This window comes from Rhinopithecus roxellana, chromosome 11, assembly GCF_007565055.1.
Source record: "Rhinopithecus roxellana isolate Shanxi Qingling chromosome 11, ASM756505v1, whole genome shotgun sequence".
Taxonomy (NCBI): Eukaryota; Metazoa; Chordata; class Mammalia; order Primates; family Cercopithecidae; genus Rhinopithecus; species Rhinopithecus roxellana.
The window spans coordinates 40143882-40158071 of NC_044559.1; the positions used below are offsets into that span (position 1 = coordinate 40143882).

The 14190-nt window shown below is 42.0% G+C and overlaps 1 protein-coding gene across 1 annotated transcript in view; it reads right to left on the minus strand.

The window, feature by feature from the left end:
• The window catches only part of EIF3A (eukaryotic translation initiation factor 3 subunit A), a 49694-nt gene extending 35957 nt beyond the window's left edge, over nucleotides 1-13737 (minus strand). Inside the window, exons 1-6 of the mRNA XM_010375970.2 lie at nucleotides 13548-13737; nucleotides 6528-6718; nucleotides 6223-6359; nucleotides 5663-5826; nucleotides 4017-4216; nucleotides 2574-2782 (exon numbers count right to left, since the gene is read on the minus strand). Coding sequence (XP_010374272.2) covers nucleotides 2574-2782; nucleotides 4017-4216; nucleotides 5663-5826; nucleotides 6223-6359; nucleotides 6528-6718; nucleotides 13548-13596 — 950 coding nt within the window. The 5' untranslated portion in view covers nucleotides 13597-13737. The remainder of the gene's footprint in view (nucleotides 1-2573; nucleotides 2783-4016; nucleotides 4217-5662; nucleotides 5827-6222; nucleotides 6360-6527; nucleotides 6719-13547) is intronic.
• Between the last annotated feature and the right edge of the window lie 453 nt (nucleotides 13738-14190).

Genomic DNA, 14190 nt, shown 5'->3' on the forward strand with positions numbered 1-14190 from the left:
GCACTCCAGCTTGGGCAACGGGAGTGAAATTCCATCTCAAAAAAAAAGGATGTGAATTACATAAGTGACAGTGGATGCCATAATGGACACCATCCTCAAGAGTTTCTAAGAAAATATACTAGTGGCCAGGCACAGTGGCTCATGCCTATAAATCCCAACACATTGGGAGCCTAAAGCAGGTAGATCACTTGAGACCAGAAGCTTTGAGACCAGCCTGGGCAACATAACGAGACCCTGTCTCCACAAAAAAAATTAAACATTAGCTGGATGTGGTGGTGCTCGCCTGTAGTCTCTGCTACTCAGAAGGCTGAGGTGGAAGAATCGCCTGAGCCCAGGAGTTCGAGGATGCATGCAGCGAGCTACAACACACCACTACACTCCAGCCTGAGCAAGGAAGCAAGACCCTATCAGAAAGGAAAGAAAGACCGTATTAGAAAGCAAAGAAAAAGAGAACAAAGGAGAGAAAGAAAAATATACTAGCGGGACTCATTTAATTGGTCCCATGAATTGCCGTAAAATAGTTTTACATAAGAAAGACAATTTGCTATACGTAATTCTACTGGATAACAAAATAACTGGTCTACCAATATAAGAAAACAGGTGGTATGTTGTTGTGTAAGTTCAATAGCATTTTTTTCTTTTTTTTTTTTTTTGAGACGGAGTCTTGCTCTATCGTCCAGGCTGGAGTGCAGTGGCACAATCTCAGCTGACCACAACCTACGCCTCCCAGGTTCAAGCCATTCTCTGGCCTCAGCCTCCAGAGTAGCTGGGATACAGGCATGTGCCACCACACCCAGCTGATTTTTGTATTTTTAGTAGAGACAGGGTTTTGCCATGTCGGCCAGGCTGGTCTTGAACTCTTAACCTCAAGTGATCCACCCACCTCAGCCTCCCAAAAGTGCTGGGATTACAGGCATGAGTCACTGTGCCCGGCCAGAAATGTATTTTTTTAAGTGACAGGAAACAGGTTATACGTAATGTTAAAAATAATAAAATGGAAGACTATGCCTTCAGGGCTCATTTCTGTAGTTTGTTGCTACAGAAGTTTCTCTGAACGTGTGGAGCACGAGGCAAACATGGTCTGTAGGTTGTTGGGTTACAGACCCTTCTTTTTACATTCATACGTATTTATATAATAAATATGTACCATATATTCTACAGTTAATATTTTGCAATCAGGAAAAAAATGACTTGACAGAAGTATTTACCTTGCTGGGCGTGGCGGCTCACACCTGTAATCCCAGCACTTTGGGAGGCCAAGTCAGGAGGATCACCTGAGGACAGGAGTCCAAGGACAGCCTGGCCAACATCGTGAAACCCCATCTCTACCAAAAATACAAAAAATTAGCCAGGCATGGTGGTGCACACCTATAATCCCAGCTGCTCGGGAGGCTGAGGCAGGAGAATCATTTGAATCCAGGAGGCGGAGTGAGATCGCACCACTGCACTCCAGCTGGGGCAACAAGAGCGAAGGCTCTGTCTCAAGAGGAAAAAAAAAGTTGGGTGCGGTGGCTCACACCTGTAATCCCAGCACTTTTGAGAGGTGGGGACAGGTGGATCACGAGGTCAGAAGTTCGAGGCCAGCCTCGAATATGGTAAAACCCCGTCTCTACTAAAAATGCAAAAATTAGCCAGGCATGGTGATGGGTGCCTGTAATCCCAGCTACTCCAGAGACTGAGCCAGGAGAATCGCTTGAACATGGGAGGCAGAGGATGCAGTGAGCCGAGATCACGCCACTGCACTCCAGCCTGGGCAACAAAGCAAGACTCTGTCTCACCAAAAAAAAAAAAAAAAAGAAAAGAAAAGAAAAAAGAAAAGAAAAAAAAAGGGGGTTTTCTTTATTTTCTATTTGTTCTAAGAATAGACTCTAAATACCTGTATGCGGCCGGGCGCGGTGGCTCAAGCCTGTAATCCCAGCACTTTGGGAGGCCGAGATGGGCGGATCACGAGGTCAGGAGATCGAGACCATCCTGGCTAATACGGTGAAACCCTGTCCCTACTTAAAAATACAAAAAACTAGCCGGGCAACGAGGCGGGCGCCTGTAGTCCCAGCTACTCGGGAGGCTGAGGCAGGAGAATGGCGTAAACCCGGGAGGCGGAGCTTGCAGTGAGCTGAGATCCGGCCACTGCACTCCAGCCTGGGTGGCAGAGCAAGACTCCGTCTCAAAAAAAAAAAAAAAAAAAAAACCTGTATGTGGATAGAAAGCTCATCTGTTAAATGTGTTTTTGCTAATATTCAAATTTCTCAATTGGGCTTTTAGTGGAATTATCACCTAAGGTGAGGAGTTCAAGACCAACTACTAAAGTCCAAGAATACTGTTCAGGAAGGGTAACATCTTGAGACGTCTATAATTGTCACAACTGGGGGTGGTTGCTACCAGCATCTAACGGGGAGAAGCTGGAGATGCTGCTAAACAATCTGCAGTACGCAGGACAGCCCCACGACTGAGAATTATCCAACCCAAAATGTCAGCAGTGCAGAGGCTGAGAAACCACGGCCTAGAATATACCATGTCATGTAACATGATATTTGTTACAGAATTTCAACATTATCCAAGTATAACATTCTTACCTTTGCATCTCATCCTGTGTAAGATTCTTTCTCATTTCTCTAGAGAGATGGTAAAGACGATGGAGTGTAGATGCATGAAAAAGAGCATTTCCAGATTTCCAAAACACAGTTGAGACTTTGTTATAGTAATTTGCCATCAACTGAGGTTTAGGTGGTTTTTTAGACAAGGAGAACAGCCCATGAATATCTTCCACAGCTTTGAATGCTTCCTAAAATTAGTAGTACAAATTAAAGTCATTGCATTCTGTAACATGAAAAAAATCTAATCCAAATTTCTACGAAACCTACAACACAGGAAACATAAAAATAGCAAACAAAATACCTTTGTGTGGTTCTCTTTACTCATGTATAATATCTATTTTAGAAAACTGCCATAATTACAAAAACACTAACTCCTTAAACTTTTTAAAGTTCTTTAGGAAATATTGGAATGTAGACAGAACAGACTCAAGAAAATATCTGCATATTATCCCATCACTTGGGACAACAAAAACAAAAAAATCTAGAAGGACATACAACAGGTTATTTCCGAGTGATAAGATAATGGCTGAATATGTCTCTTCTTTTAATTTATGCATTTTTTCTACAATGGAGCATGTTTACTCATCTTCTACAGGTATTATTTTAAGATGGGTGTCCCTATAGAAAAGGAAACACAGGCAACAAGACATCGAATCACACTTTCACGTGGCTCAAAGACTCCCAATCTCTAGTTTCTTCCTCTATAATTTCAATCAAATATTGTCCATCAAATATACAAAAGACTTCAAGGTCACATGACTACAAAATTATATGGAATGTTTTTGGAGGATTCTTAGAGAAAAAGGGCCAGGTGAGGACTAACCTCCTACCACCACCAAGATCTCCAATGCAAGACAGTCAGCTAAAGCACTACTAAGAAATCTAGAATAATCTACGGCAGCACTTCTCCAACAATCAATAGTAAAGGATTCTTTTTTTTTTTTTTTCTAACCTCTTACCAAAGAATATAAAATACAAAATTACCACAAAAATGAATCAGAAAAAGCTCACTTTTTATCAGAGTAAACACACAAGAAATTTACAATAAAATTGCAACTAAGAAACTCTGCATATGCTTCTCTACCCTATACTTATTTCATCACAGACCAGACAGTTCACAAATGACACCAGTCACGAAACCACACTTCGAGCAGCAGTGGCAATGTATTGTTTTATATGTCAAGAAACTTGTGTCTGAAAGAGATGATATGGTTTGGTCCACAATTCAGAGAAGGCAACTAGAAACAAAATATTCTGAGATTTCTTGTTCAGAACTTTTCCCAGTCCATCAGGCAACTTTAATTCCTTACCTTATCTACTGAAATTAACCAATGCATACCAAGATGAAGCTATCCATTAAGGGGGGAGAAAAGTAATACAGACTATTATTTCTAGAAAGAAAAGCTAATAGGTCCAACATACCTGCCACAATTCCATGCTGATAGCACTGTCCAACTGAACAAGTCTGGTTTCCAAATGCATGGACTGGCTCTCTGGATTATTAAGATTGATTGCCGTACTTTGGTTATGGTGGCGCTGAATCTGCGATAAGTGCATTCTCAAATTGTCACACAGTTTACGGAATTCAGCCTTACGCGTGTATTGGAGGCAGAATTTGAAAGCTATAAGCATAATTGTAAAATATATTAGGTACCTTCCACTATCTACTTAAATATTTGACTAGGTTTCATTTCACACATTAAAATCAGTTATTTTAACAGGACTCATCAAACTCATCTTTAGTCTTTGTGATGCAATGAAAATCAACTTATTTCATCCAGACTACCTTTTTGAGTGAACCCTAACAAAACCAAAAACATAATTATCGGTCCTTGCATAGAACTAAAATGCGGTACTGGCAGAGTTTACAAACGGGAAACTAGAATTTAGATCTAAGAGTCACCTTTCAAAGACCCACCACTTTAAATCCTAAGAGTAAAAATAATCTAGTCTGAAATATAATGAACTTTGATATCTAACTTACATAAAAAGCAACAAAGTTCTGTACTAATTAAAACTACATAATACAAATTGAGTAACCTAATTTCAACTGATTACAGATGGATGAACTACTTGTTCCCTGTCATTTAAATGGACACGTTAATTTTTTTACTGTCACATATGCAATATTAGATTGTTTTTTAGATTTCCTTTCCCCTTAAAAATAGTATGTCTATTTTAACAGACCTAAAACAGAGATGCAGTTTAACTTCAAGTTAATATTTGTATCAACAGCTATGAAAAAGTCCAAATTTACTTGTGTTAAAGTGAAAATTCAGGCTGGGCAGAGCTGTAATCTCGGCACTTTGGGAGGTCAAAGCAAGAGGATCACTTGAGTCCAGAAGTCTGAGACCAGCCTGGGCAACAATGCAAAATCCCAGCTCTTTTTTAAAAAATAAAAATAATAAATTTTAAAAAAACCCAAAGTAGAGAATTCAAGTTTACTAAAAAAAAAAAAAAAGGAAGTTTATTTTTTCAGTCATATGCAGAATTCCAAAAGGACTTTAAAATGTCTTTCATTGTTACTGATATTTGTGTAAAAAGAAAAAAAAATTTTCAGATATCAATAAAATACAATTCACACAAAACTCCTTTAACGAGGAAAACACATTCCTTACTCGGTCATTTTGGTTTTGTTTTTTTGTTTTTGTTTTTTTTTGAGACGGAGTCTTGCTGTTACCAAGGCTAGAGTGTAGCGGTGCCATCCTGGCTCACTGCAACCTCCGCCTCCTAGGTTCAAGCAATCCTCCCACCTCAGCATCCTGAGTAGCTGGGATTACAGGTGTGTACCACAATGCCTAGCTAAATTTTTTGTATTTTTAGTAGAGAAGGGGTTTCACCAAGTTGGTCAGACTGCTCTTGAACTCCTGACCTCAAGTGATCTACCCACCTTGACCTCCCAAAGTGCTGGGATTACAGGTGTGAGCCACCACATCCGGCCGCAGTCATTTAATATCATGTGAATGCCAACATTTCAATAAGGATAAAAACTCGTTCATTTTAAGCACTTTTCAGAAAATTTACTCCTCAATTTCAAAGCACTTCACTCAGATTTGATCTCATCTTACCTTGCTGGGCAATATCATGATAAAGGCGCTCTACTCTAGAATTGTTTCTAAGAAGGTCCAAACACTGCCTATAAGACTCCCACAGGAATTTAACCCATGGAGTTAAAAGTAATCTGTCAGTACGATCCTGAGTGTCTTCACCACTTACAGCACTTAGGAGAACACTACAAAGACAGAAAAAAATGTTGAAAACAATTTTAGACAGTTTCCTACTTTGCCATGTGATTAAAAACCAAAATCAACAATGTTCATCGGAAAACAGTGCAAATTCTTCCCACAACTTTGTACACACTGCAAAGGTGTCACTAACCACTCCCTGAATTCCCAATCTGCATTATGATCATTTAAATTAGTATTTGCCTTTCTATCTTACGGCTGTCATTTTCCACTTCTATGAATTTTTATTATCTACATACATTTATTGGTTACTATGCATTTAAAACTTCGAAGATTCGCATTTTTTTCTGATCAACATCTGCTTCAAAAGGAAACGAAGACCCATGTAAAGGAAAACACTAAGTTAACTATCAAAGCATTTATCAGAGGTCTAACCCACATACCTCTCAGGAGTTTGAATATTATCCAGATCTTCTATATCTAAGACCATCTGTTGAGATTCTTCTTTAGCAGCTTCAGTTTTTTCCTCTGCCATTTTCAAATAGGCCCTAACAACATCCTCCAGAGATTTTATGTTCACCTAATCCAAAAATACAAAAACTCTTCAGAACTTATTTTTCCATTGAACCATAAGATGTTTTAAAGGCAAATTTTAAGAGAAATACAATATATTAACTTTGAAAGGTAAGCTCTTCTGCAGATTACTAAAAGCATTTGTTAAAAATATACAACCCAGTTCTGTTTGTACCTGTTGACAAATGTTTTTATACTGGTACAACCCCTCCTTTGCCAAGTGGCTCTTGCGAAGATCCACGCAAAGTTCCAAGTATTTCAACATAATTGGTTCGTGTATCTTTTGCCATGTTCTATGTTTTTTACTTTTCATAACATCATAAAGAACGTCCAGAGCAGGCTGCTTTTTGCCAACCTCAAGAAATTCTGAAAAATTCAGGAGAATTAAAATTAGTTATGTACACTACAGAAGAGTCTAAACTTTACTTTTTTAAACGGCTATTTCAATTCCCCAACTCATTACCAACTTTTTACTAAGTTACATTTATTTCTGACTTCTAAAGCTATGCCATAATTATCAAAAGTAAAACAACAGAAAGACTTGAGCTGTGTTGCAATATGATCTACAAGTAAAACTGAATTTCACTGTATTCCACTGTGATTTAAAAGTTCCAGGCCAGGAGCAGTGGCTCATGTCTGTAATCCCAGCACTTTGGGAGGCCGAGGTGGGCCAATCACTTGAGGTCTGGAGTTGGAGACCACCCTGGCCAATATGATGAAACCCGTCTCTACCAAAAATACAAAAATTAGCCGGGCATGGTGGTATGTGCCTGTAGTCCCAGCTACTGAGGAGGCTGAGGCAGGAGATTCACTTGAAACCAGGAGGGGGAGGTTGCAGTGAGCCGAAATCGCACCACTGCACTCCAGCCTGGGCGACAAGAGTGAAACTCCATGTCTCAAAAAATAAATAAATAAATAATGTGTCAGTATTGGTTCATTAGTTGTTACAAATAAAAATCAACAGAGGAGAAAGTGGGTGTGGTGTCAATGAAACTATGTACTCTCTTCCCAACACTCTGGAAATCTCAAACTGCTCTAAAAAAGTTTTGTTTTTTAATAAAAAAATAGAAAAATGGGGCCAGGCGCAGTGGCTCATGTCTGTAATCCCGACACCTTGGGAGGACAAGGGCAGATCACTTGAGGTTAGGATTTCAAGATTAGCCTAACCAAAATGCAGAAACCCAGTCTCTATAACCAAAATGGAGAAACCCAGTCTCTACTAAAAATACAAAGTTGTTAGCAGGGCGTAGTGGCGCGTGCCTGTAATCCCAGCTACTCCGGAGGCTGGGAATAGCACGAACCTGGGAGGTGGAGGTTGAGGTGAGCTGAGATGGTGCCACTGCACTCCAGCCTGGGCAACAAGAATGAAACTCCAACTCGAAAAAAAGAAAAAAGGAAAAAAAATAGAGTATGTGTGTGAGACGGAGTCTCGCTGTGCCACCCAAGCTGGAGTACACTGGAGTGATCTCAGCTCACCGCAACCTCCGCCTCCCAGGTTCAAGCGATTCTCCTGCCTCAGCTTCCTGAGTAGCTAGGATTACAGGCACCAGCCACAGGGCCCAGCTTATTTTTGTATGTTCAGTAGAGACAGGGTTTCACCATCTTGGCCAGGCTGGTCTCAAACTCCTGACCTCATGATCCACCCGCCTTGGCCTCCCAAAGTGCTGGGATTACAGGCGTGAGTCACCATGCCCAGCCAACTTATATTCTTTTGAATTTATTATCCCCTGAGCCCAAAGGCATTCTATGTGCTAACATTTCAAAATCTAGTTCCAATTTTAAGTTTTATGCATATTGTTTTGAAAAACAGTCAAAAGCAGTATCTCTACCATTACATTATTTGACCAAGGTTAAAATTTATCTTATATTTCCTCATCTTTTCTTTTGTACACTTAATAGACTGAGGCAGAAAGAGGTTATTTACCCTAAGTCAACTGGTTAAATTCATCTTAACATTCATAATTGCAAATTTCACACACACACAAACTTCTCAATGAGCATTTAAAAAATAATTTGGGGGAACTAAAACACTACATTTAAAAAAAGGCTTAACATCGGGGCCTATCATGGGGGGGGAGGGATTGCATTGGGAGTTATACCTGATATAAATGACGAATTGATGGGTGCTGACGAGTTGATGGGTGCAGCACACCAACATGGCACAAGTATACATATGTAACAAACCTGCACGTTATGCACATGTACCCTAGAACTTAAAGTATAATTTAAAAAATAAATTAATTTTAAAAAAAGGCTTAAAACACTATATGTATCTCTCTCCTTTTTAAAAATATCATTGCTTATTTTCCTTGGAACAAGACTTTTTTTTTTTTGATGGAGTCTGGCTCTGTCGCCCAGGTTGGAATGTAGTAGCTTGATCTCTGCTCACTGCAAGATCTGCCTACTGGGTTCACGTCATTTTCCTGCCTCAGCCTCCTGAGTAGCTGGGACTACAGGCACCTGCCACCACACCTGGCTAATTTTTTTTTTTTTTTTTTTTTTTTTTTTTTGTATTTTTAGTGGAGACGGGGTTTCCACCGTGTTAGCCAGGATGGTCTCGATCTCTTGACATCCTGACCCGCCCACCTCGGCCTCCCAGAGTGCTGTGGTTACAGGCATGAGCCACTGCGCCCAGCCAATACTTTTTCTTTTAAGAGCTACCCGGTAAGACATAGCATTATCTACCACGTAACTCTGTGCTAAGCAAGCAATCGGCAAACATGTCCCTTATTTGGGGGTCTTATTAGATCCACAGATTTAGTAATTCTCTTTCTTCTTTCAAAGATCCCATCTTCCAGAAATGATGCTTCCCAACATTCTTTCCTCCAGGAAAACCACAAACAATACCCCACCTCTCCAACATATCAAAAAGTTTGCGGCCAGGCATGGTGGCTCACGCCTGTAATCCCAGCACTTTGGGAAGCCGAGGTGGGCAAATCACCTGAGGTCGAGTTCGAGACCAGCCTGGCCAATGTGGTGAAACCTCGTCTCTATTAAAAATACAAAAAATAGCCGGGCCATGGTGGTGCACACCCGTAATCCCAGCTACTTGGGAGGCTGAGGCAGGTCAATTACTCGAACCCAGGAGGCGGAGGTTGAAGTGAGCCGAGATAGTGCCACTGTACTCCAGCCTGGGCAACAAGTCTCAAAAAAAAAAAAAAAAAAAAAAAGTTAGCAACAGGAATCACAAAACATACTGAAATAAATATTTGCATAATACCTTATATGAAATCACATTTTTCACATGCAAATAATGACAAAACCCTTCACCACTGCATGAAAAAGTCCATCTTTCACTAAGTCAATCTTACTATCAAAAAAAAAACTTACTAAATGAAACAAAGATGTAACACAACTAGATACTTTGTTGAAATAAGCCTTTCCTTGTTGTAGGAGTGGGAGTGGGAGGGAAAAAACTTGCAGTCTTCTCCTGGTCTTCTCCTATAGTGCATGCAAAGTTATTTTCTAAAATGTTTAACAGTACAGCCAGGTGCCTTGGCTCACACCTGGGTAAATGGGAGGCCCAGGCATCACTTGTGGTCAGGAGTTAGAGATCAGCCTGGGCAACTTGGTGAAACCTTGTCTCCATTAAAAACACAAAAATTAGCCAGGCATGGTGGTGCACGTCTGTAATCCCAAATACTCTGGAGGCTGAGACTTTAGAATCACTTGAAACCAGGAGGCGGAGGTTGCAGTGAGCCAAGATTGCGTCACTCACTCCAGCCTGGGCAACAGAGGGAGAGACTGTCTCAAAAAAGAAAAAAAGAAAAGAAAATGTAACAGTACATTAGGTGTTCTTCCTAACAAAAACAGTCTCTTATCAGCAAAAAACTTGGGAGTAAATGTGTTTAACAGAATTTATACTTTAAGAAAATCACAGCAGCAGCACTAAACCGACCTATTGTATCCAATTCCTAATCTAAAAAGGGCTTTTTAGAGATGGAACTGAAACTATTTTTTACTTCCTGAACAGTCAATTAAAACTTGATTCCTTAGCCAGGTGTGGGGGCTCACGCCAGTAAATCCCAGCACTTTGGGAGGCCGAGGCGAGCAGGTCACTTGAGGCCAGGGTTTCAAGATCAGCCTGGGAAACATAGTGAAACCCTGTCTCTACTGAAAATAATAAAAAAATTAGCCGGGCATGGTGGCACATGCCTGTTAATCCCAGCTACTTGGGAGGCTGAGGCAGGAGAATAGCTTGAGCCCGGGAGGCGGAGGATGCAGTGAGCCGAGATAGTGCCACTGCACTCCAGCCTGGCCAACAGAGCAAGATTCTGTCTTAAATAAATAAATAAATAGTTGGAATGAGAACAGATTTTTCATAATCCATGACAGTCAGTCTTCTGCCTTTGTCCTAATTTACATACAAGAATTTAGTTCCTCTGAATTATTTAATGGTGGCCAGGGGAAGCTTTTGAGGCTGGAAAGAACTATCGTAAACTAAAGGTTCTATTTCAATACTTAAAATATTGACTTCCAGATTAATATTATAGAAATAAAAATTAAAATCTAGAATTATAAACCTTACTGGATGGGTGAGCATTTGGAGCATACCTTTCAAATTCATTACTGAAAGTATATATAAAGGATGATGTTTACTAGTTTATTTGTGCAACAGACCAAATAGATATGCTATAATGTTACTCAATTTGTGGACTTAATAACAGCTTTATTTTTTAAAGGCACTGGTTGTAGAACATGAACTATAATAAGGTCAGCAGCAGTTAGTTTGGCACTACTAAGGATATAATACGAAAAAGGGGCCTCCTCTAAATGATTACAGGATACGAAATTCTTGCCTGTAACTGCTGGTCCAAGTTCTCACCTTCCCAAATGACTACTATAATTTTTCCCCAAAAAATTGCTGATATGTATGTTTAGGGTGACCTGAATGACTATTCTACTTAAACGTATTTACATTTTATTAAGATAATGCAATAGATTAGGTCTAAATATTGTTGCGATCATAAATGTTACATATAAAACATTTAGATAAAATGAGATTATTTCCAATTAGGTGAATGCCCTTTGATCCTTCACTTATGTTTTGGAAGCAGTGCCCTGGACCATCCACGATCTGCTCCCTTTGAGAAGGGATCCCTCAAGATGAAAGGTATGAGTTTCTACTCTGAAGGTAACACATGCATCCCCATCCAACAGCTTCAAAGGGCTGCAAGCAAGGCGTCCCCACAGTCTTTTTTAAAAAGCTACACAAACAAAACTCAAGGTTCCCCCGGTGTCCCTCATCTTGCCTACTTTAATTTCAGATCCTTTTCTTAACTGCCCTTTATGAATCAAGCCTGTCAATTTAGAAACAGGAAAAAAATGTTTGATGCACACTACATATCTTTTCTGTATCAAGTTCTTATGAAGATTCCAAAAAGAGAAGCAATAAAGGAAACAAGGCCCGAACACACCAGATATGTAGTATGTAGGCCGTTATAGTGCTTTGGCCTACTAGCACAGGAAAAAAAATACCTGTTGGGCAAAGCATGCAAATGACTGTAAAACATCCACAACAGCCATGCAGAGTAGTCATTTCATGCAAATCATTTTGTATACTACAAATTCTAAGTTTCGAAACGTCGAAAAGTCATAAACTTTGCTACAGTTTGGTTGATAGTGACAAAGTTCCATTTCTATCTCTTCTTTCCGATATATTAATAAACATCTTAAAACTTCTTGTCTGCTCTAACCATTACATCACTGGTTATCATTAGAATGAATTAGCGATCACACCTATGTTGTAGTTTGAATAGGTTTTTAAAACAATTACTCCATTCCACACAATGTGGAATTAGCCTATTCCACAGACCAGTTCCCTCCCCCACAAAAGTGTTACTTTTACTTTAAAAAGTATATGACCAACATATCTCTGGTCCTGCCAGATTATCAGTTTATGTGCTGACTCAAACTGCCGTCTTCACAAGATGAACTTTCAAAGAAGCTAACAAAATAAGCTCTGCAACATAAAACTGTAACTCACAAGGTATACTCATCTACAACATGGGTAAAATCCAAAACTTCTATTTCGGTGAAGGAAGGATGAAAAGAAGAGCTATCCATGCCCTAACGATTATTAAAATTGTCTGGTTAGAGGGAGAAAAAAAAAACCCTAAAACAAAGTTTCTTAAGCCCAGAGACTAGGCAAGAACATGTGCATCCCCAGAACGCCAATGTAATAAATGCCTTGGAGAGATCGGGGCACAGAAGTTTTTCTCTCAAGCGCCTTGGAGAGATCGGGGCACAGAAGTTTTTCCCTCAAGCGCCAATGGCCGAAGTACACATATGAAAACAGAAATCGCAGAAAGCAGCACTGTGGCAGAAAAAAAGAGAAAAAAGAACTGATCTGGATGTCAAGAGACGTTGGTTTTAAGTCTCTTGGCTCAACAACTCCCGGAGTGACCTTGGGGAAACCTCTCTCTAGGCCTGTTTCGTTATCTTTAAGAGGAGACGTGAAGTCCCTTTACATTAACTCTAGTCCAACTTCCAGTGATTCGGAACAGGCTTTCGGAATGCTTCTAATCAATGCCAGGAAAAAGGAAAAAACAAAAACAAAACAAAACAAAGCAAAAAAACAGGAATCAGGTTAAATGGGTCAAGAGGCCCCTAAGTGGATATAAAGCGGCTGGGTGAAGGGTAAGTGGACCCTGACCCAGCAAAGTACTGAGCGCGGTTTGGAGAGCGGGGGTGGCTGCGGGAGGACCGGGGGTGGGTCCGTAGGGCTCCCGGCCCGGGCAGGAGGTGGAGCCGAGGCTCTCGCGTGCATTGTCCCCGGGAGGGAGCCATGTTTCTTACTCCCCGGCACTCCCAGATGGCGGCTGGGGGCGCGGGGCCTAAGCAGACCAAAGCTCCAGGGACCTGGAGAGCCAGCGGAGGCAGGCAGCGGGGAGGGAGCTCCAGCCTGCGTAGGGGCTGTCTCCCCGGCTGCGGTCCCCGCGACGCACCCGAAGGCGGCAGGGGGAAGGAAGGGCCCCCGGGGCGACGGTTCCGGGCTCCGCGCCTCCCAGACCCCAGTCGATAAAGTGAGAAGAAAACCCATGCCCAACCACGGGCTGGGACAGCAGCTAGCAGGCCGCATCGGTCTCCTCTCCCCGCGCGGGCCGGGCGGCAGAGCAGTGGGAAACAGGCCCGCGCTCTCGACCTCGGAGGCCTCGGGCCGCCCCAGCCCGGCGCGCCCCGATCAGCTACTCACCGTTGGCGCGTTTGAGGGCATTTTCCGGCCTCTGAAAATAGGCCGGCATCTTGGCGGCAGGCTCAGCTCACCCGGCGTCAGCGAACTCTCTAGTGACCCGGGCCGGGAGAGGAGACGAAGGGGAACCAGCGTAAGGTTCCACGCGCCTCGCCAGCAGTCGCCCGCGCCCAGCCGGCCAGAGACGGAAAGGAAAGAGCCACGTGACCTCCGCGCGGCGGCCCTGCTGCCGTCCAGGCCCCGGATGTAGGGGCGGGCCTCCGTGCGCGCAAGCGCGCTGGCGTCACGCACGCCGACAGACGTTGCGGCGCCGGGATCCTAGGCGCGCAAGGTCCAGTTCTCTTGGGCCAGTCCTGGGTAGTGTTAGAGAGACGGTTCCCAGGCTCTTCAATCTTCGAGCGAGAATTGGGATGGGAAGGGTGAGTGTGGGGTCAGAGTTTCTGTCTGGAGAACAAGCAAACGTCTGCAGATTGATTTTCAAAGCGGCTTGTGCGGAGTCGTGCTGTTACAACAAGGTCCCATCCAACCAGGGAATGGCCTATCTTGGCTATCTGAAAATGCTGAGTATAACGACAGTAAGCAGGTGTCATCAAGTCAGCGCCGCTCAACCCTGAGGGACAAGCATGGGGAAGAGTGACGGCTAAAA